Here is a 20,944-nt window from a genome sequence, read left to right on the forward strand (position 1 = left end):
TTCAATGAAGAATAGGCCCATTAAGTTCTGGGAATTAATATGTTTCATAATCAAGGACGAATAGGCTCAAGTTCTGATGTCTTTCCAGCAAGTACACCCAATGCAAAGAACTTAATGGGCCCATTCTTCATTGAAATTTATGATTTTCAGGTTAATTCCCAGAACTTAATGGGCATATTCTTCATTGAATATCGTAGGGTGATATCTTCAAGTACCATTTGGCTTGGGTGCCAATTATTTTTGTATTATTTTGTGCATACTTATGTCCAAAAGTTCGGAGAACAAAATAATCTTAGGACTCAAGCATGAAGTCTGAAAAAGGCTCACTTGGCATACATTTCATAAAGCTCCACTTTACATATAAAACACCTAACAGTGAGAAAGAAGGACATCTCTAACAAATTATGAATAGTAACATGTATGGTTCAAAAGTTGTTCACCTCTTGAGGGGATGGGATTGTCTTTTGACTACACCATAAAGATTATATTGGTTCACCTCGCTTGCAGCATGTTTTAATTTTCTTCAGATACTTTGTCGGCATGACAAAACAAAGATCTGCACAAACAACATGAGATCGAGTGAGTTAATTTTAGCCCAAATATATTGGTATTACCGCTCAAATCGAAACAAATAGTAATATGAAAGGTAAAAGAATAAGGTTCACATATCCACCTTACTGAAGGTCATCAGATCATTGCTTACCAGGACTATCCTTACAGCCAATCATAGCTAGCAGCTATAAACATCCGGACACTGCAGCCCCTTAAGTACTTTTGAATCTTGTTAATTAGGCTGCTCCTCCCCAGTCCTTCCTAATCTCAAAGTAGTACCTCATGTCCAGGTACAACTTGTCATCATCATCAACAAACTACAAACAAAATTCAGACATATACATAGTTTGGCATAAGATAGATTCACCAGAACATTAACTAAACATGATCTCGTACAATTTTTTCATGTTTTGTGGGTGGCCATATTAACTTTAATTTAGAAATAGGAACCTATATACCACTTGAGGTGGTATCTTCTTAAGCCTTTTAGGCGTAAGGCACCTGCTGAGGGCTGAATGTCCTGAGAATCGCCTTCTAGATGAAGCGAAAAAGAGGAACATGTTCTAATCATTTTCTAATGCAAAAGAATCAGATAGGTGACAGGACAAAGGGCATCTGTATGATAAAGGGAAAAGAGGTATGTGCATGCCACTCACATGTGTCGACATAAGGTCTTCAATAAGCTTTCAGAACTTAGCCTACCTTCATTTTATCAGTTGTTGATTATGGGAGGAGACCAAGATCACAACCCACCAATACACCCCGGCCACCATCTGGTTTCTTCATACGCGAACAAACGGACACCACTAACTATAGTGTTTCTTCTTCCGATGATGATGACAATGTGCGCACACATGTGGCTATGATGGTTCCCATAGCCGGCAATGTCACAGCCTTTCATCCAGTACAGCATGTGCAAACGTCAATCGGTATCGACCTTACACATGAAATTTTTTCTAGCTTGCATTTATACATTTGTTAACCTAAGTGGTCCACAAAATGGTTCTTCAGGAAATCACTCTCGTGAAGCCACTTACTATGATCACCGTGTATCACTTCAAGGAACACAGAGCAGCATTGAGCATAATATTGGTTCAGATATAGATATAGTGGTTCGACACAACACCTCACACACTGGTCCTGAACACATTGCTTCAAATGCAATCATTACGTCGGATAAAAAACAGAAAAGGCGAGAAAAATATATAGCACGGCGGGATAGATTAACACCTGAAGAGAAGGAGAAAATCAATGCACGCCGCAGAGCAGCTAGGAAGAAGAAAACAGACGAGGAGAGGAATGCCCGTCAAAGAGAAGCCAGGCAACGGATGACACCAGAGGAGAAGCAACAAAGCAACACCCTTAGAAGGGCGGACTACCAAAATATGATGGTAGAGGACAAGCAAGAGAGGAACAGCTGCAGAAGGGCATCCTACCAAAATATGCCGGTCGAGAAGAAGCAAGAGACAAACACCCGCCGAAGAGCACGTGCGCAGAACATACCACCCAAGGAGAAACAGAAGATGCTAGCTCAACGCAACGCAATACTCGCGGCTAGGCGCAACATCCCTTGCGCTGAATCCATCGCAATGCCGTGCCCAGATGCAGCTACCTTAGCTACGCCCAACCTGATGTCGACCACTCATGCCAGAGGCCCCGCCGCTTTAGCTCCTTCCCCCCAGTTAGCGAGTAAGGCTGGTTACAACTTCGAATCCGTCGGTAATCCTCCCATCTTTACTCTACTTGTTATGTCCATGTGCGTTGGACCAGTATTTACCGGCTCCTCAACCATGCAGGCGAGTACCTTAGTCGTACCCTGGATGATAATGAGCCCCCCGGCGAACTCATAAATGCCTCACAGCAAACCAATGATCAGCGAATACACGACAACCAGAATCAAGCCCATGAGCAGAGCCAGGAGACCAGAGCACAACGTAGGGCTCGTGAGCGAGCTCACAAACGAGGTATGGCGGTAAAGAACATTCAAGGGAGTGCCGCAAAACGAAGAGCGCACAAGAAAAGCATAGCAGAAGGTGAGAGGTCAGCATTGCTAGATCGTCGTAATGCAAGCTTTGCAGCTAAGCGGAGGTCTCCACACCCAAGTACCTTACATGTGAACAGAGCAGCAACAAGCTCAGAAACACCGCCCACAGGAGCTGCTTCACCGGCTTCGTCCCCTTCAACGAGCATGCCGTCTTACACCATCGGGACCGATGGTAACCCTCTCATCTTTTACTCCCCTCCCAGTGACCACTCAGACTAAACCATTACTTACCGGCTCAACAATGTTGCAGCTCAAATGGACGCCTTCCTTAATGGCATTATGGACGATAATGGACTTTCTGGTGACCTCATGGATGATGAGTACTACCTATTTGCCGGTCAAGGTACTCCCAAGCGCCTTTCGCTGCTCATCCCTCTATACTATTGATTTATGTTGTGTATCCTATCGTGACATGTTATGTCTCTACAATGCTTGCAGGATCCGACGCTGATAGCACTGACATCGATGAGCCTGTAGACTCCTCCAACACGGGATCTATCGAGCTTGATCCTTTTGACTATGTGTACTCGAACATCCCAGACAGAACGCACATCCTGAAGCACGCGGCGAACTGCGACCATTGCAAGGCCAAGAAGTTCCAGTACGAGACTGATGGCTTCTGTTGTCGGAACGGGGAGATTAAGCTGGCTGAACCGGAGCCTATCTCGGAGCTGATGAGGTTATGGTCTAGCGCGGATGGAGACTCTCGGCATTTCCGGGAGAGCATTCGGTTCTTCAACAGGCACTTCTCCTTCACTACCCTTGGCGTCAACCTAGACAACAACTACACAAACATGAAGTCAGGGGTGTACACGTTCCGGGCACATGGCACTATATACCACAAGGTGCACTCGTTCGGTCCAACATCTCATCCTGAACATCTGCAATTGTACTTCTACGATGACGACCCCAACTTAAGCCATCGCAAGGAGGCGACCAAGCAATTGGACCAGCGCGTTGTCAGCAAGTTAGTGGACATCCTCAGGGAAAACCCCTACTCCCAGCAGTTTAGGAGTTTGGGTGCCCAGAAGGAAAACCTCGAGGAGTACCGGATAAACCTCAACATTGACCAGAAGCTAGACCAACGGAGATATAACAGACCGGTGTCATCTTAGGTGGCTGCGATTTGGGTTGAGGGAAGCGATCTAGCAAACAGGTTCAACCGCAGCATTACACTCTATGGGGACAACAACGAGAAGCATAGTATACATGCCACAAAAGGCTGCTATGACCCGTTGTCGTATCCCCTCTTTTCCCCAAGGGGTGGAGCTTGGTTGGCATCCAAATATCCCTAATCACAATGTCCCTTGGGAACTTGCACAACAACCAAGAGGAGACCGCGATAACGATTCAGGTTCGCCTGTTTGGTATGCTTATATGCAAGAAATAACATTGTCTATCCTTCCCATATGGTACCCAACCTTCTTCTTTCACGTCTTTCCACAGAGGGGAACAGCCAGTTGTGTGTCTCTGTTAGGGACTACTACTGTTACCGGCTACAGACGCGCCCTGCGATATTCAACCCCATACTTCACGGAGCACGCCTGTTCCAGCAATGGGGTGTCGACATGTTCATCAAGATTGAGGGTTGTAGGCTCAAGTGGATCAGGGACCACCAGCCGCAGATACGTGCCGATCTATACCAAGGCCTTGTGGATAGCATCGCAGTTGGGGAGATGCGAGCGAGCGCTATTGGCAAGAGGATCGTGCTCCCAGGGACACATCAGGGGTGCAACCGAGACATGAAGCGGAGGCATATGGACGCCATGGCATTGGTGTAGACGTATGGGAAGCCTGACATCTTTTTGACTATGACATGCAACCCTAGCTGGGAGGAGATACTGAATGAGCTGCTTCCTGGCCAGACTCCACAGGACCGACCAGATCTTGTCGCACGCGTGTTCAGGGCCAAGCTGGAGACCATGAAAGAGATGTTGTTCAAGAAGCACATCCTTGGTGTTGTGGTAGCGCATGTGTATGTCGTCGAGTTCCAGAAGAGGGGCCTCCCCCATGCGCACTTCCTGTTGATCATGAATTCAAATTATAAACTTGTGGTGCCAGAGCAGTATGACCGCCTCATATCTGCAGTGCTCCCGGACAAGCATAAGTATCCAGAGCTCTATGCCATGGTCGTGAAGCATATGATGCACGGCCCATGCGGTAATCTAAATCCCAAAAACGTGTGCATGCAAGACTTGAAGTGCAAGAGCAAGTACCCACGGTCATTCAACCAAAACACCTTACAGGGGAAGGATTCATACCTGGTTTATCAACGATGGGACAATGGTCGTAGTGCTAAGGTCCGCCGTTAACTGCTAGATAACAGATGGGTGGTGCCTTACAACCCTTATTTGTTGCGGATGTTCAACTGCCACATTAATGTTGAGGTGTGCTCGAGCATCAAGGCCGTCAAATACCTTTACAAATACGTATAAAAGGGCCATGATCGAGCTTCAATCAGCATCGACCAGCCTGACAGCAATGGGGTTGTAGACGAGATTAAAAGGTACATTGATGCGAGATGGGTTACTCCACCGGAGGTGATGTGGCGGATATTCGGCTTCAACCTTTCTGAGAGTTTCCCATCGGTCCTACAGTTGCCGCTTCATCTCCCTAATATGCATAGTGTCATGTTCAAAGCGCAAGAGGACCTGACCGATGTCGTCGCCCGTGATAATGCATCTAAGACAATGCTGACTGAGTATTTCCTCGCTAATCAGAAGCACGAGTGGGCTCAGGATATCCTATACAAGGACTTCCCGGGAAGTTTCACATGGCAAAGACAAAAGTACTGGAGGCGGAGACAAAAGCAGCACCAAGTAGGTCGAATCGTGTCAGCCGATCCAACCGAGGGGGAGCGGTACTTTTTGCGAGTGCTGCTCAACCACGTACCAGGCAAGACATCATCCGAGGACCTGCAGACCGTGCACGGTGTGCTATGTGATAGCTTTGGTCAGGCTGCCGAGAGATTGGGCCTCATTGAGGCTGACAACACGCTTGACGAGTGTCTTACAGAGTCAACAGAGTTCGCGATGCCAGCCTCACTCAGGAGGCTCTTTGCAACAATCTTGGTATTCTGCGAGCCAGGTGACGTGCGTGGTCTATGGCATAGGCACCTATAGGCGATGTCTGATGACTACCGCCGATCACACACGTGCTCAAAGGCAGTGGAGCAGATGGTGTTGCTTGACATCAGGGGCATGCTACAGTCCATGGGCAAAGACATTGCATTGTTCCCTCTTCCGGACATCGACGAGACCTATGACACTACTGGAGATGAGGCTAGAGAAGTCACCGAGGAGTCCACAATCGAGGTTGACGCGAACGACGCTGCTTTAGCGTCCTCACTGAACCCTGAGCAGAGACTTGCATACGACGAGATACTATCAACAGTCGATGCCGGTGATGGGGGTGTATTCTTTGTCGATGGTCCGGGAGGTACCGGGAAGACCTTCCTATACAAGGCACTTCTTGCAAAGGTTCGAGGCAAGGGCAAGATCGCGGTGGCTACAGCGACATCTAGTGTCGCAGCTTCCATCATGCCTGGAGGAAGGACAGCCCACTCAAGGTTCAAGATCCCACTCAGCATTGAAGATGGGGCATCGTGCAACTTCACCAAGCAAAGTGGGACAGCCAAGCTCATGCGCATGGCTTCACTCATCCTATGGGATGAGGCCATAATGACGAAGCGGCAAGCGGTTGAGGCACTGGACAATAGCATGCGGGACATCATGGGACGACGGGACCGACCTTTCGGGGGAAAACTGTCGTGTTCGGTGGGGACTTCAGGAGGTGCTTCCGGTCGTCAGGAAGGGGTCACGGGGTCAGATAATCGATTCAACCCTGCGGAGTTCATACCTTTGGAAGGGCATGCGCCAGCTAAGGCTCATCACCAACATGAGGGCACATAACGACTCGTGGTTCGCAGATTACTTGCTAAGGGTAGGCAATGGCACCGAGGAAACCGACGAGGAAGGCAACATAAGGCTCCCTGAAGATATTTGCGTGCCGCCAACAGGAGATGGTGTTGACCTAGAGAAGCTAATCGACCATGTATTTCCAGCTCTAGACGACAACATGGCTGATCCAAATTACATGACATCTCGAGCAATCCTCTCCACCAAGAACGACAACGTTGATAAGATAAACACATGCATGATAGAGCGCTTCCAGGGCGAAGAGAAGATCTACCACAATTTTGATAGTGCAGAGGATGATCCACACGACTACTATGCCCTCGAGTTCCTCAACAACCTGACTCCCAATGGCCTGCCTCCGCATGCGCTCAAACTAAAGATAAAATTGCCCAGTTATACTGTTGAGAAATATTGATCCAGCTAATGGGTTGTGTAACGGCACAAGGCTTGTGGTCCGGGGTTTCCAGAGGAACGCCATCGACGCAGAAATCATGCTCGGACAACATGCTAGTAGGAGGGTGTTCCTTCCTCGAATATCTCTCTGCCCATCCGATGATCATATATTCCCTTTCAAGTTCAAGAGGAAGCAGTTCACTATTAGGTTCAGCTTTGCCATGACAATCAACAAGGCGCAAGGGCAAACCATCCCCATTGTCGGGGTGTACCTACCGGACCCGATTTTCTCTCACGGTCAGCTCTACGTCGCATTGTCTAGAGCCACCGCGAAGAGGAACATTAAGATTCTTGCCATCAAGGACAACAACAATGGTAAGGGCAAGGGAAAGGACGAAAGCAAGAATTTGAAGAAGCGAAAAAGATCTGAGCCCTTATTAACGACCATGAAGAACATAGTCTACAAGGAAGTCCTTAGCACATGAAGTCGTCAGATCACATTATAGCAAGTCAAGGTAAAGTATGTTCAATTCTGCATTACAACCACATAACTATTGTACATATTAATGCACACTGACCTGAGTTTGTTGCTGCGCAGTACTCGAGGGAGCATAGTCAGTCTTCAGAAACCATGAGTATTCCTTTCGCGACATTTGCCCTCCCAATACATGGTCAAAGATGCACCTGTTTAAGTTGGAAATAACATGAGACAGCATGAAGTTTCCAACATATACAGGACGAAGATGCTTGGACAGTGACTTGGTAAAGAAGAACAAAAATACTAAGGTTTCGTATTTCTTCCTAAGGCATATGCTTTTTAATATGGTAAAAACATGAGGCATGTAATATCATATACCGATAAAAATACTGACTTCAACTTCAGTTGCATAGAATCTCTTGTTAGAAATACATGGATAAGGAACTATGTATCTGATAATTTATGAACAACCCAAATTTGAGCCGAGTTTGCCATCAGTGAGCTCCTGATATCTCTAATATCTCTACTATTAAAGGATGAGTCCTTCAAGATAATAGATACTTCTATATGAACAAAAAGAATATAATTTGTTCATCTGCTTTTTTCGGTAGCTATGTGATAGATTTAGCACGCAGGTGTCCTTAAATTCTAACACTTTCTTAAACATCAATTTCAGGCCTGAAAATTCATTACAGAATGTGTTCAAAGTGCCATGTACAGGATTAGAAACATCAACCCTTAAGCTATTCAGATAGAGCGTTGTCGTGACTGATGAATGAGTCATATTAGACCCTGAATACAAGCACCGCTCGGAATGGAAGCTTTGGCCAATACCGCTATAGCGTGTTGTACTGAGCTCATTTGCCAAATGAAGCAACTGAAACCATCTTATGATTGGAAGGTAATGTTCTGCCGGTGTCAGATATAGAACAATTTTTTTGAGTTGACTGGAGGGTAGCCGCACTTGCACAAATGTCCTTTTGCTGATCATCGGTTTTTCCTGATTAAATTGTGATCACCGAGGAAATCATCTGCTACGTCAACCAGACCATTGCCATCTGAAAGCTTACCGAGGAATGCTGTCGTTCCATCAGTTGTCTCAGCTTCCCTTTCCATGTTATCTCCCTGGCCATGATGCTGCCTTTGCCTGATTCAGGCGTACGTGATTTGCTTGATCCGATCGATGCTCACGCCATGCCTTTTTAAATAGGAACACTAAAATGATTTAAAGAAAAACTATTAGAAGACACTTTCCTTGTTCTACTAAAACAAAGTTTTACTAATTCTATCCCTAGAAAAAAACTATACTTTTGTTACGCTAACAAATTTCAGGTGGTTAGCCCTTTAAACGAGTTTATGGGAAACAAAATTGGCAAAAACTCCATATCCAATACAAACAACCCTTATCCTAATATATATAGTGTTACTATTCATCACCCAGGGTGCAGAATAAGTTATTCTTCACCCGAGGTAATTTTACGATCATTTCATAATTAAATTACGTTTGGAATTCAAATAGTTACATTCCTATTGATTCACTACGTAAAATTTGACATAAGAAAATAAAAATATAGGTCATAATACAAGAAAATTTGCAGTTTATGCGTATTTTAGACTATGTTTTTACGTTTATAATTTTACGTAACATAAAATATTTTTTACGGCGATTATATACTTTCTTACGGTCTCTTTTTGCGTCAGAAATAAGACAAAACTTACGAAACGTAAAATAACGGTACATTGATGGTAAAATAAAGGGGGGTGTTCAAGTGGTTACCGACCGTTAAGTGTCAGAATTGTGTCACTGGAGATTGTTAACTATCAATGTTTAACAGTGAGGAGGGTGGACATTGGGGAGTTGATCCTGATGGCGTACAGGGTCCTAAATAGATGCTTTATCATTTTGAGAAACAAGGTGCTTTATTCATGTAATGGCTTCCGACAGATTGTTCTGCCATTGGTAGTGTCCGCAGCTCCAAGTCATGCAGTTTTATTGTATAATCCTGAACCTGAAGTCATGGAACATGTACCTTTACTGTTGTTTCTTGATTTGATCATGAGAATTGGTAATTGTACAACCTCTGCTGTATTTGTTTGACTTGCCTTGGTTGGTTAACCAGTGAGCTATGGAAATACCCGGTTGTTAAATCTTAAAATTATCATATGATGAATCCATTACATGGTGTTCTATCTGCCCGGAGATATCTGCCAATGAGTGCTTGTTGTTCAAGAGGTGATCTTTACTGATAATTTTTTTTACATTGTTTGTCATCTGGGAATTCTTCATTTAGTAATATGAAATGGCTAATGAATTTGCTAGGGAATCATATGTCCTGTTTCTCGAGCTTAAATGAATAGTTGTGCTTGTTTAATCTGAAAATGTTCAGGTTTTGTTAAATAAATAAATATAATGCAGTAGATTGATCAAACTCATGCAAACATATATATGAAACAAAGGAATTTGATAAAAGGTGCATCAATTATTTGAAGCCTTCACTTGACAATTGATTTTTTTCAAAGTCTGTTTTCTCTAGCTTCACCTTCACTTGATATTCATGTGTACCTTTGGTGAAGACAATTTGGATGACCAGACCTCCACAAGCTAGAATAACCTAAAATGTTTTAGAAAAACGTATGAGCCGCCAACCTATATCCCAGTATGCACAATCTTTATGTAGGTATTTGTACCAACATGGTCATAGGCCACATCTTACACTCATGTTCGTGAATTACAGTAATGTTTTCACATCGTATCTATATATAAATTTGTTGTTTCGTGGCAACGCACGGTTATATAAGAGAGACTCAATCTACCTTGAGATTTTTGCTTACCTCCAAGATCGAACTTCACCCGCGTTGACAATCCAACAAAGCTGCCAGAACGCGGAGGGAGAGAGGGGAGCCGACCGTGACAAGGTAAGATACGTGGTGCACCACGGAATCCACTCCTTCTCGATCTCCGCCCATCCAGGCGAGCAAGGCTTGCTGCAGGGTCTCCTCGCGCTGCACGGCGCGTGCCAGTCGTCGAGCGTTGCCACCAGAAGATTCCAATCGGCATGTCGCCGTCGCAGCGGGGGACGCGAGGCAAGGGGCGCCGGGCGGGGGACGCAGGGCAGGGGGTGCCGCGCGGTCGATGCCGCCGCCCAGACTACGGGCGCGTCCGCGAGAGCGCTGCCCCCGGATCTCTCGGAAAGCAGTGAGTGATGGGGGCGGCTGTGGGAGGCTAGCGACGGCGCAGCCAGGCGGTAGGAATGGTTCAGAGGCGGGGGGATGGGAAGTTGGGCCGGGATGGGTGCCTCGCACCGTCGCATGGTGTGCGGATGCGCCATGACGCGCCGGCGGCTGCACAGGGGAGTTAGGTGGGTGGCTAAGGGAAAATGGGTGAGCGGTGAGGAGAAAGTGAGACTCATCGAGTCACAGCTGTACAGTTGTTTTTTGTGGCAAGGCTCTATATTTTATAAGTATATATTAATGGTGTATATATATATTATAGCATATACTGTACCACCCGAGGTATTTAGACAGTTTGACAGGGCTATCAAATCTTTTAGATGTCTGTCTTTTTAATATTTTATTTTGCATGTTGCATATGAATCATTATACTATTCCTGGGGAAAATATGGCAGTACTATATTTAATTCATATATTTGTATATATATTTCACTTTGCAGAATGTGTCACTGATAGATATGGATATTGTTAACCATGAAAAAGAACCTATCACCCGCAAAAGAAAAAGAAAAAGAAAAAGAACCTATCAACAAGAACGATGAGCAGATAGAAATAGCAAATTCACGTCATAACAAACCAAGAAGAGCAAATACAAAAATTACAGCACAAGGACTTACTTCCACTTTTATAAATGTAGACAAAGTTTAAATACTATTAAATGAAACATTTATAATATATATTTTTGCAGATATTCGCCAAAAAATAATAGGTCGGTTATTGGTATGAAGTTTCTTCAGCAATTTATTGAATGGAGGTGGGCTTTCCTAGTACAGATACAAAGAAAGCTCGGCGCATGTAGTACAGATAGTAGACATTGGTTATGTCTATTACGCATGATTGTGTATTTCAATTTGTAAGTGTAGTTATCACGTACTTGGTTTGTATCTACTATGTACATGACTGTTTCATCACGTTTGTTTGTGTCTATGGTGTTTTAAGGGATGTGCTAATTTCACGGATGGTTTAGTTATTATCTACATTTAAAAACAAGTTTGTCCATGTTCATAGATTTTGAATTACCTTTGACATTGTTCGTTTGTCGAAATATATTCTATAAAAACCACTCATTTAAAGTATCCAAGTTCATGTTATCGCTCTGTCGAGTAATTTTTCACATGATATTTCGTATTCTGTGTGTCCGTGGCAATGCACGGGCATTCAACTAGTAGTATATAGTGATACTAGTAGATGTTAATTAGGTTAGGGCAGTAGTGGTACTAGTAGATGTTGATTAGATGTTTTTTAGTTAGGGCAGTAAAGTTTTGCTAGGTTAATTAGGTTAGTAGTGCTGCTAGTAGTAGTGGTACAGTAGGTTAATTAGGTGAAGTTAAATGAATAACCGAAATGAATGAAATTAGTAGTTAACTGGATTTTTTTCCTTTCATCATTATAGAGCACTAAAGTTAACTGAATTTTGTTCTATTAGTAGTTAAATGAATTTTCTTCTACACTTTTGTTTGAATTAGCTTGTGAAATTTGGACATGTATATTTGGACATGTGGTTGCTCGTGTATATTTGGACATGTGTTGCGGTGTCGAAGATGGATATTTGAACACTGTTTCCAGGGAATGAAGCTGAGTGGCCTATGTTTTGCCAGAATGTTGATTCATTTCTGTTACGGCAAATTTCAGGTTCTCGATTTGTCCACTTTTTAGCAAAGGTCATGCCGAAATTTTCCATGAATTTCGGCATGACTTGTGCTACAAACTAGGACATATTGAGTGCCCGGGATTTGCCGCACCGAGAAGGAGTCAACGTTCCTGCAAAACATAGGCCTTTTTATGTCATTATTCAGTTTATTAGGTCTAGAATTAATTGACTAGATTTAATCGTAGGAAACATGGCTAGCAACGATGAAGAACAGGGTTCTAGTGATTGCGACGATGTCTACTTGGCGACAGACGAATTTTTGAGCCTTGCCGATGATCAACCGATGTTGTTGCTGGGCCCACAGGTCGCATCAGGGACTGATACCGACACGCGGACCGGTGCTGAGACTAACACCAGCGCTAAGACTGAGACCGACGCTAAGAATCAGACCGGCATCGAGACTGGCGCTGAGACTGAGACCGGCGCTGCCTCAGGGAGCGGAGCCAGTATAGAACCGAAAGCAAAGAGGTGTCGGCTTCCTAACAAGCTCAGTACTACTAGACTGGTGGTCACGAAGGTGGACGACGGCAATTTTGAGCCAAACGCCTCAGGACTTTGAGCTCAGGACTAACAAGCTCAGGACTTTGTTATTTATGCTTATGATATGTTGCTTCTATTTTTGTGAAGTCTGTCTCTTTCTGTTGCTCAACTATATATGTTGCATATCATCGACTCATGTGACGATGCAGGTGTATAGATCATCGATGGCGAAGAAGTGCTACGCCAGGAGTATATGACGAGGGGCCGGAATGTCAGGCCCAGGTGCACCAGTTTCCGAGCGACAGCCAGTAGTTAGTTTAGGTTCACACAAAGTGATAGCTCTTCTCGCGTATATCATTGTTTAGATGGATGACGATCTAGTTGCAAGTAATCGAGATTTGTATCGCTATTTTCGAGATGATGACGAGAGACCACTTTGTGTTCGATCATGATTATGATGATGACATGATTTGATGAGACTATTTGTATGTATATGCTATGATTACATTTGTATGTGTATCATATGCTAAAGATTATTGTATAAAGCCTATTCAAATACAAAACAAATATGCAGAAAAAAACAGAAACTAATAAAACTAGCAGTAGCGTGGGGAACAAAGTTAGCAGTAGCCCTACCTTACCAGTAGCGCTTCCTGCTAAAAAGCGTTGCAGATATTAGCAGCAGCGCTCTGCACTAAAACGCGCTATTGCTAGCCATGTATAGCAGTAGCGTGGGACGGCAGGCGCTACTGCTACATGTTAGGTGTAGCACCTTATCGGTACCGCGTTCCCCCACGCTGCTGATAGGGAAAATACCCGCGCTACTGCTAGGATTTTCCCTAGTAGTGTAAGGTGAGACGTTACTGGTAACGCCAGCAATAAAGACACATAAATGATCATTAAGACTACGGAGTGAACGCATGACCATTGCCATCATGAGTGACTTTAGATCTTCTGTACTCTGGGTGGTTTCTGGTATGGTCGAATGATTATATCCTGGTCGAATGGAATTGGGTCATCCGAGTGGAATTGTTGGTCGAGTGGGTTGCACTCTGAGGTGATTTCAGTCGGTAGATGTTGTTGTCCTTTGAATGTCTTTGACTGTAGGGCAGTGTCCTTGGGAAGGGTGTCTAGGTCAAGCCTATTACCCTACCCTAGGTACATGTCATCGTCATTAGCCCCCGAATGGATTGAGGTCCGAGTGGAGAAGAAGTTGGAGATGGTTCCAACCCGATTTTTATGCTCTAGAGGCATTTTACTTGGGTCGGCAGACCATGCTAAACCTTTAACTTCATTTTCAGTCGCCTTGGTCCATTCAGAGTTTGTCGAGTGAACTTATACTGATGTGCTTCGACTATTGGAATGGTACGAAATCTTTGGCGTGGATGGTTGCACTGTCGTTCCCGGATCTTACGGGATTCGAAATTTGGAGAAGTGCGTGGGACGGAGGGCACCACAGTAAATGGAACGGATTAGGCAGGGGCGCCTCAATTCTCGCGCCGCCTTTTTTGCCACGTACCGAGCGCGCGATTGTTGCGGGATTTGACAGGATTGCTTGGGCCCACGCGTCAGGCACTTGGAAGTGAGCCCATAAAAGGCGTTGAGGCTGATGCGTTTGCACATTGTCCCTTGTTCCTCTTCTTCCTCCTCTACTTCTCCATCGTGCCCTTCTCCGCTCTCGACGCCGCTGCTCTGCCCGTGAGAAACCCGCGATGACGGGGAAGGACAAGACGGTGGCCATGGAGCGCGCCAGGAAGGCGATGGCGACGACGAAGTCGAAGGGTAAGAAGACGAGTCGGGGGTCATCATCAAGGTCCGGATTGCCGCCCGGCTGGATTCAGGGGGACTGGATCCGGTATGCAGTCCGGCAAGAAGATCTGGATGATCTAGAAGCAGGGGGCTTGATTGCCCTTGGATCTGGAAGGCTACCGGGGAACGAACTCGAGCCGTAGCCGCAAGAGGGTGAGTGTGTCCTCCTCGCCACTCATGTCGACCGCGGCTTCTCTTTGCCTCCTCATCATTTTTTTCCGAGGTTTCTTGAACTTTTTCGGAGCCCAACTTCACCATTTTTCTCCCAACACAATCACATATCTTGCCGCGTATGTCTCTTTGTGCAAAAACTTCTTGGGTTATCGACCGCACTGGGGTCTTTTCAAGCACATTTTTACCTGCCGCTCGCAGTCTGTGAAGAAGGCCAGTCCGACTGATGATAAGACCCGAGTGATCCAAATGTGTGGGGGGTTAGGGATCCAGACAAGAGGTAGGAGTGCTTTTCCAGCAATGACTCTTCCTGATTCGGTTAGGGGATGACAGTCGAGTTGGTTTTACTGCAAGGATGTTCCGACTCCTGGTCAGTCGACCGGTCTTCCTCCCTTCACCATGGATTGAGTCCACCAACCTCCTCCGTTGCTCAAGACCCCGGAGGAGAAAGTGAAGTGTTGATGCTAGTCGACCGGGTAGCTCAGCTGGTCCGTGACGGCGTGACTGGTATGGACTTGTTGGAGGTGTTCCTCAGTCGACACATCTAACCTCTCCAGGCACGCGATCATCCGATGTGGATGTACTCAGGCTCAAACGACACCGCTCGGATCCACCCGGAGGAGGTTGACGAGAAGACAGTGGCACAGTGGCTGCAGAGCATCACCAGAAATAAGGACAACCCCAGGGGGTCTAGAAGAGTTGCACCATTCGACTCCGAACATGAACCGGACAAGGTCTGACATTTGATACCAAGTGTCTTCTAATTGTGACTTTCAATTATCCTTGAATTTAATTGACGTCTGTTTGACTCTTTGTCTTGTAGATATACACTAAAATATACTCAATGCCGAACGGGGATCTGGCCCAGGAAGGAGAAGCGAGTGCAGATGAAAGAGCTCAGTGGCAATCAGGGGACTCGGACGAAGAGGAGAGTGGCGACTCAAGCAGCAACGAAGAGGTCGAATCACCGCCCCGCTCTAAAAGACGTTCCAAGCACACACATGATCCAACAGGTGGACGGGGCAAAGCAATTGTGTCGAGTATGCAAGCCCCGAAGCGCACTCGGACATCTACTCCCGACCCGACCAAGAAGGCTCCAAAGCAGCCCAAGGTTGCACCTACAAAGCCTCGGAAGGCTCTTCCTAAATTCAAGGTGGATGTTCTCGTTGCCTCTGCGTAAGTATTTTACTTTATTGCTTTGCTCTTGTGTTGTTCAGAAAACTTCTGTATTCCGGTCGACTCATTCTCCAACTTGACCGAGTGAGTCCTGAAAACTTGCAGTGCTACTACTTTTGGGACTTCCATTTGCAAGGACGAGGATGATGAGGAGTTGGAAGATGCGGTCACTTCCAAAGCAGGTATGACTCCTGCCATCTTTCCTTCATTTTGTCAATTGATTTATCGATCGACTGAATTCTTGTGGTCAAGTCTTTTGTAGTGCCGCAGAATTTTATTGAACTTCCAGACAACAATGAAAATGTGCCCCAGAAGCCTACGGGAAGGAGGGGCAGGTGTAGGATCGAAAGTATGTCTAGAGGGGGGGTGATTAGACTACTTGACCAAATAAAAATCTAGCCTTTTCCCAATTTTAGTTCTTGGCAGATTTTAGCAACTTTGCACAAGTCAAGCAATCAACCTACACATGTAATTCTAAGAGTATAGCAGCAGGAAGTAAAACAATTGCATATGAAGGTAAAGGGAGGAGTTTGGAGGGAGCAAACGCAATGTAGACACAGAGATTTTTGGCGTGGTTCCGATAGGTGGTGTCGTACATCCACGTTGATGGAGACTTCAACCCACGAAGGGTAACGGTTGCGCAAGTCCACGGAGGGCTCCACCCACGAAGGGTCCACGAAGAAGCAACCTTGTCTATCCCACCATGGTCGCCGCCCACGAAGGACTTGCCTCACTAGGGTAGATCTTCACGAAGTAGGCGATCTCCTTGCCCTTACAAACTCCTTGGTTCAACTCCACAATCTTGACGGAGGCTCCGAAGTGACACCTAACCAATCTAGGAGACACCACTCTCCAAGAGGTAACAAATGGTGTGTTGATGATGAACTCCTTGCTCTTGTGCTTCAAATGATAGTCTCACCAACACTCAACTCTCTCTCATAGGATATGATTTGGTGGAAAGATGATTTGAGTGGAAAGCAACTTGGGGAAGGCTAGAGATCGAGATTTATGTGGTTGGAATGGAATATCTTGACCTCAACACAAGTGTAGGTGGTTCTCTCTCAGAAAATGTATGTTGGAAGTGTAGGCATGTTCTGATGGCTCTCTCTGCGAATGAAGAGTGGGTGGAGGGGTATATATAGCCTCCACACAAAATCTAACCGTCACACACAATTTACCAAACTCGGTGGGACCGAATCGTGAAACTCGGTCAGACCGATTTAGTTCATAATGTGACCGTTAGGATTTTCGGTGGGACCGACATGTCAACTCGGTGAGACCGATTTCGTTAGGGTTAGGGCATAACGTAATCTCAGTGAGACCGATTACACAAACTCGGTGGGGCCGATTTTGGTAATAGACAAACAAAGAGTTGGTCAGGCAAACTCGGTGGGACCGATTCGCTCATCTCGGTTGAACCGAAACGTTACAAAAGGGAAACAGAGAGTTTGCATTGCAATCTCGGTGGGATCGATCGCTCATCTCAGTTTGACCGAAACGTTATGAAGGGAAACAGAGATATTACAATCCCATCTCGGTGAGACCGAGATCCCTATCGGTAAGACCGAAAAGACTAGGGTTTCTGGCAGTGGCTATGTCAACTGAACTCGGTGGCTCCGGATAGACAATTTTGGTGGGGCCGAGTTTGACTTTTGGTTTGTTACATATGTGGATGTGACAAAGTAGTTGAGGGTTTTTGTAGCATATCACTAAGCACTTTGAGCAAGAAACTCATTAAGAAACACCTCACCCCCTCTTGATAGTATTGGCTTTTCCTATGGACTCAATGTGATCTTGGATCACTTAAAATGAAAAAATGTAGAGTCCTGAGCTTTGATCTTGAGCCAATCCTTTGTCCTTAGCATTTTGAGGGGTCCACATTTCTCATCCATGCCATGCCAATCATTGAGCTTTCCTGAAATGTTTATCTTGAAGTAGCATTAGCTCAATGAGCTATATGTTGTTTGGAATTACCAAAACCACCCAGGGATAGTTGCACTTTCAATCTCCCCCTTTTTGGTAATTGATGACAACATATAGATCAAATCTTCGACAAAATATAATAAGATTGAAAAATATCGTCGATTTGAGAAGTATGTGATAAGCAAGAGCTCCCCCTAAATTTGTGCATTACCTAAAATTTGTTTTTGAATGCAAATGCACAATCCATTAGGATCATGGGTTACTCTTCCATGTCACATACATCTTGGTGGAGCGCTCAAAATGATAGAAGTTAAAAACATGCACTCATCACCAAGCAAGTGAATGATCATATAGGGATATAAGAGATAATATCATCCAACAAGCATTAAGGGTAGCATATGATCAAACACATGATCAAACAAGTACACACTAAAGTAGTTCAACCAAAATAGCAAGAGAGATAAAAAGCAACACTCTCTCTCGAAGCCTATGATCTATACATTTTCTCCCCCTTTGGCAACAAGTTACCAAAAAGTTCAAAAATGCATAGTGCTAAACGACTCTCAGGCTTGATCTTTGGTAGGAGGTGTAGAGATGACTCCAAGGACGAAAGCTTCTGTTGATGTAGCTAGAGCAGGTGGAGTGGCTGCTGGAGGTGGCACTGGAGCTGTAGCTGCTAGAGCTGACACTGTAGCTCTAGTATCTGTGACTGGTACTGCAGCAGACCTCTGGCTTCGGGGCACTCTAGCAAAAGCATCTGCAGTTGACTTGCCCTTCTTCTCCTCCACTTCCTCCTGAAGCTACTCAACTGCTGACTGAATCTCAGTTACTTTGACATCAAGATCATAGAATTTCTGCTCAACGATCCTCTCCAAGCTCTCCTGGTTTTGAGTCAGGGTGGCCAAGCCCTTCTCAATCCTCAAGGTGGATTGGATCAGGTATCCAAGCTGATCTTGCTTGGTCTTCAAGAATACTTGAGATGCCTCTTCAACAGTTGGCATCTTTGCAGCTTTCTCTGCCCTTGCCTTCTCTCTCTTCTCATGTGCTTGCACACATGTGGGGTCTTCCTCATTCATCACAACAGTGTTGTCTTCAAATTCAGGGTAGATGGACAGGTGCTCCTTATCAAATAGATATTTGCCTGTTCCCATCTTGGAGTTGATGAGCTCCTGAATTTGTGGGGCATACCCACAACTTCTCTTCTGATCAGCTGTTATCCTTTTGATTGTCTCTACAATCAGACTCATGACTTTGAACTTTTGAGGCACATCAAACAAATGTAGCAAATTGATATCATGTCCTCTGATCATCTTGTGATCACCTGACTTGGGTAGCAATGTGTGCCTTAGGATCCAGTTGATGGTAGGCAGACCAAACAACAAGAAGTGGACAGATCCAAACTTATGATTCTCTAAAGCATCATCCGGGATCTCTCTGTACATGTTGGCCATAGAGTTATGGTCTTTCTTCTTTTCAGCATAAACATCCAAGTCATCCTCACTTTCTTCTGGGGCATTGATCAACTGAGCCCATTATTCAATAGTAGATTGGTACCTCGTACCTTCAGACATCCAAATGATCTTCCCATCTGGGTAGAAGTGGGCAGTGGAGTAAAACTACATGATCAGCTCATCATTCCACTTGGTGAGCTTCTCGGCAACAAATGTATCGACTCCACATGCTTTAAGCTGCCATATACACCTGGATAGTGATCTTCATTCTCCTTGATGTACTCCTAGTCAACCCATCTCATGTCACACACTATGGGCTTCTTGTCAAGCAGAATTGTCTCATAGAAGTCTTGTTGTTCCTTAGTGTGAAACCTGTAATCCACATCAGTTCTCCTCCTGACAGCATATGGATCAGACTGTCTCCATAATCTCAGTTCTGAATCCTTCCTGATTTTCATGTTTTCTGCAACAAGATGTGCATCATTGTGGTCAGGGATCTTGGGCTTGAGCTTCCTTAGCACTTGGGCTTCATCATCTTCTTCATCTACAGTCTCAGGCACTGGGGCCTTGTTCTTTTTTGCAGCTGAAATGTTTCTAGTGCTTCTATTTGGAGCAGACTTCTGAGCTGGAGCTTTGGGAGCAGACTTAGGCTTTGATGGAGCAGACCCTGATCTGATTGCATCTCCCATAAGCTTCTGAGTTTTGGGTGCTGGTGCAGCATCCTCTTCTTCTTCATCATCATCTCTCATCATGGATGATCTACCAAGCACTCTGGCAGTGGTCTTCTTGACCCTTTCCTTCCTTTTCTTCCCTTCTCCAACTGCCTCTTCAGTTGGCTTGGAGGTTTCAGCAGTGGATGCTCTGGCCTTAGACATAGGAACTCTCTTTGCTGGTGCCTTCTTATGCATCCCTGGCTTAACTGTAGCAGTTGTGCCATACTCCTTTTTCAGCACCTTTTTCTTTGAAGTGGCCTCATCCTCAATGGCCACATAATCCTCATCCTCGTATTTTTGAGGTTTCCTTCTTCTTGGATCTGGTTGCTGCCTTAGGTAAGTTGCTTGGAGTGCTCCTGCTTCCATCATCAGAAGAGCTGGAGGGACTAGTGCCCTCACTCATCTGAACCTGCTCTTCAAACTTGTTCTGGCTGTCACTTTGATCAGGCATCTTGCAGGCAAACTGTCAGTAGACCCTGTGAATAGGTTGTAGATGAGGTAGAGTAGATGAGCATCACAAAGTACAGAGGTTTTGCAAAATAACTGAGTCAAAAAGCTTAGTTTTAGTTCTCTATAGAAGTGATCTCGGAGCTACTGAATTGACAAACTCGGTGATACCGAAGCAACACTTGGAACCTAAACTAGAGAACTCGGCAGGGCCGAGTCACCGTTCGGTGGCACCGAGATTGCTAGGGTTTCAAAGAATCTTTAACTCGGTCACACCGATTTGCACATTTCGGTCAGACCGAAAAGCGCATGTGCAATGGCCAAGGCCGAATCGGTGAGACCGATTTCTATAGTTCGGTCGGTCCGAGATGAGTTCTGCGGAGAGCTAACCCTAAAATTTTCGAATCAATCTAGACCTAAGAGGGTTTTAGCTGGATGGATCAATCTCAATCGTGGCAAGAAACATGGCATTGTCCTTGTGCTAGGAATCGGAGTGAAAAAGACAGCA

The 20,944-nt window shown here is 45.2% G+C and overlaps 2 protein-coding genes and 1 pseudogene across 2 annotated transcripts; all 3 read left to right on the plus strand.

The window, feature by feature from the left end:
• Window positions 1–1,880: 1,880 nt before the first annotated feature.
• LOC147979919 (uncharacterized) lies at window positions 1,881–4,377 on the plus strand (annotated as a pseudogene).
• Window positions 4,378–4,407: 30 nt separating this feature from the next.
• LOC147979920 (uncharacterized) lies at window positions 4,408–5,718 on the plus strand. The gene is made up of 2 exons (XM_087515395.1): window positions 4,408–4,896; window positions 5,035–5,718. Exons 1-2 carry the CDS (start codon window positions 4,408–4,410, stop codon window positions 5,716–5,718), a joined length of 1,173 nt encoding a protein of 390 aa, XP_087371521.1.
• A 3-nt stretch (window positions 5,719–5,721) lies between these two features.
• LOC147979921 (uncharacterized) lies at window positions 5,722–6,928 on the plus strand. The gene is made up of 2 exons (XM_087515396.1): window positions 5,722–6,372; window positions 6,464–6,928. The coding sequence occupies exons 1-2, from the start codon at window positions 5,722–5,724 to the stop codon at window positions 6,926–6,928; spliced, it is 1,116 nt and encodes a 371-aa protein (XP_087371522.1).
• The last annotated feature ends 14,016 nt before the right edge of the window (window positions 6,929–20,944 follow it).

This window comes from Triticum urartu, chromosome 3A (genome assembly GCF_056163025.1).
Source record: "Triticum urartu cultivar PI428250 chromosome 3A, HENAU_Tu73, whole genome shotgun sequence".
Classification (NCBI taxonomy): Eukaryota; Viridiplantae; Streptophyta; class Magnoliopsida; order Poales; family Poaceae; genus Triticum; species Triticum urartu.

Excerpts from the sequence above, each read along its gene's own strand:
- LOC147979920 (XM_087515395.1), top strand. The coding sequence starts at position 4,408 with ATGACATGCAACCCTAGCTGGGAGGAGATACTGAATGAGCTGCTTCCT. Across the intron at positions 4,897-5,034 it reads ACAATGGTCGTAGTGCTAAG|GGCCATGATCGAGCTTCAAT; the intron begins GTCCGCCGTTAA and ends TACGTATAAAAG.
- LOC147979921 (XM_087515396.1), top strand. The coding sequence starts at position 5,722 with ATGTCTGATGACTACCGCCGATCACACACGTGCTCAAAGGCAGTGGAG. Across the intron at positions 6,373-6,463 it reads GGGGAAAACTGTCGTGTTCG|GGCATGCGCCAGCTAAGGCT; the intron begins GTGGGGACTTCA and ends TACCTTTGGAAG.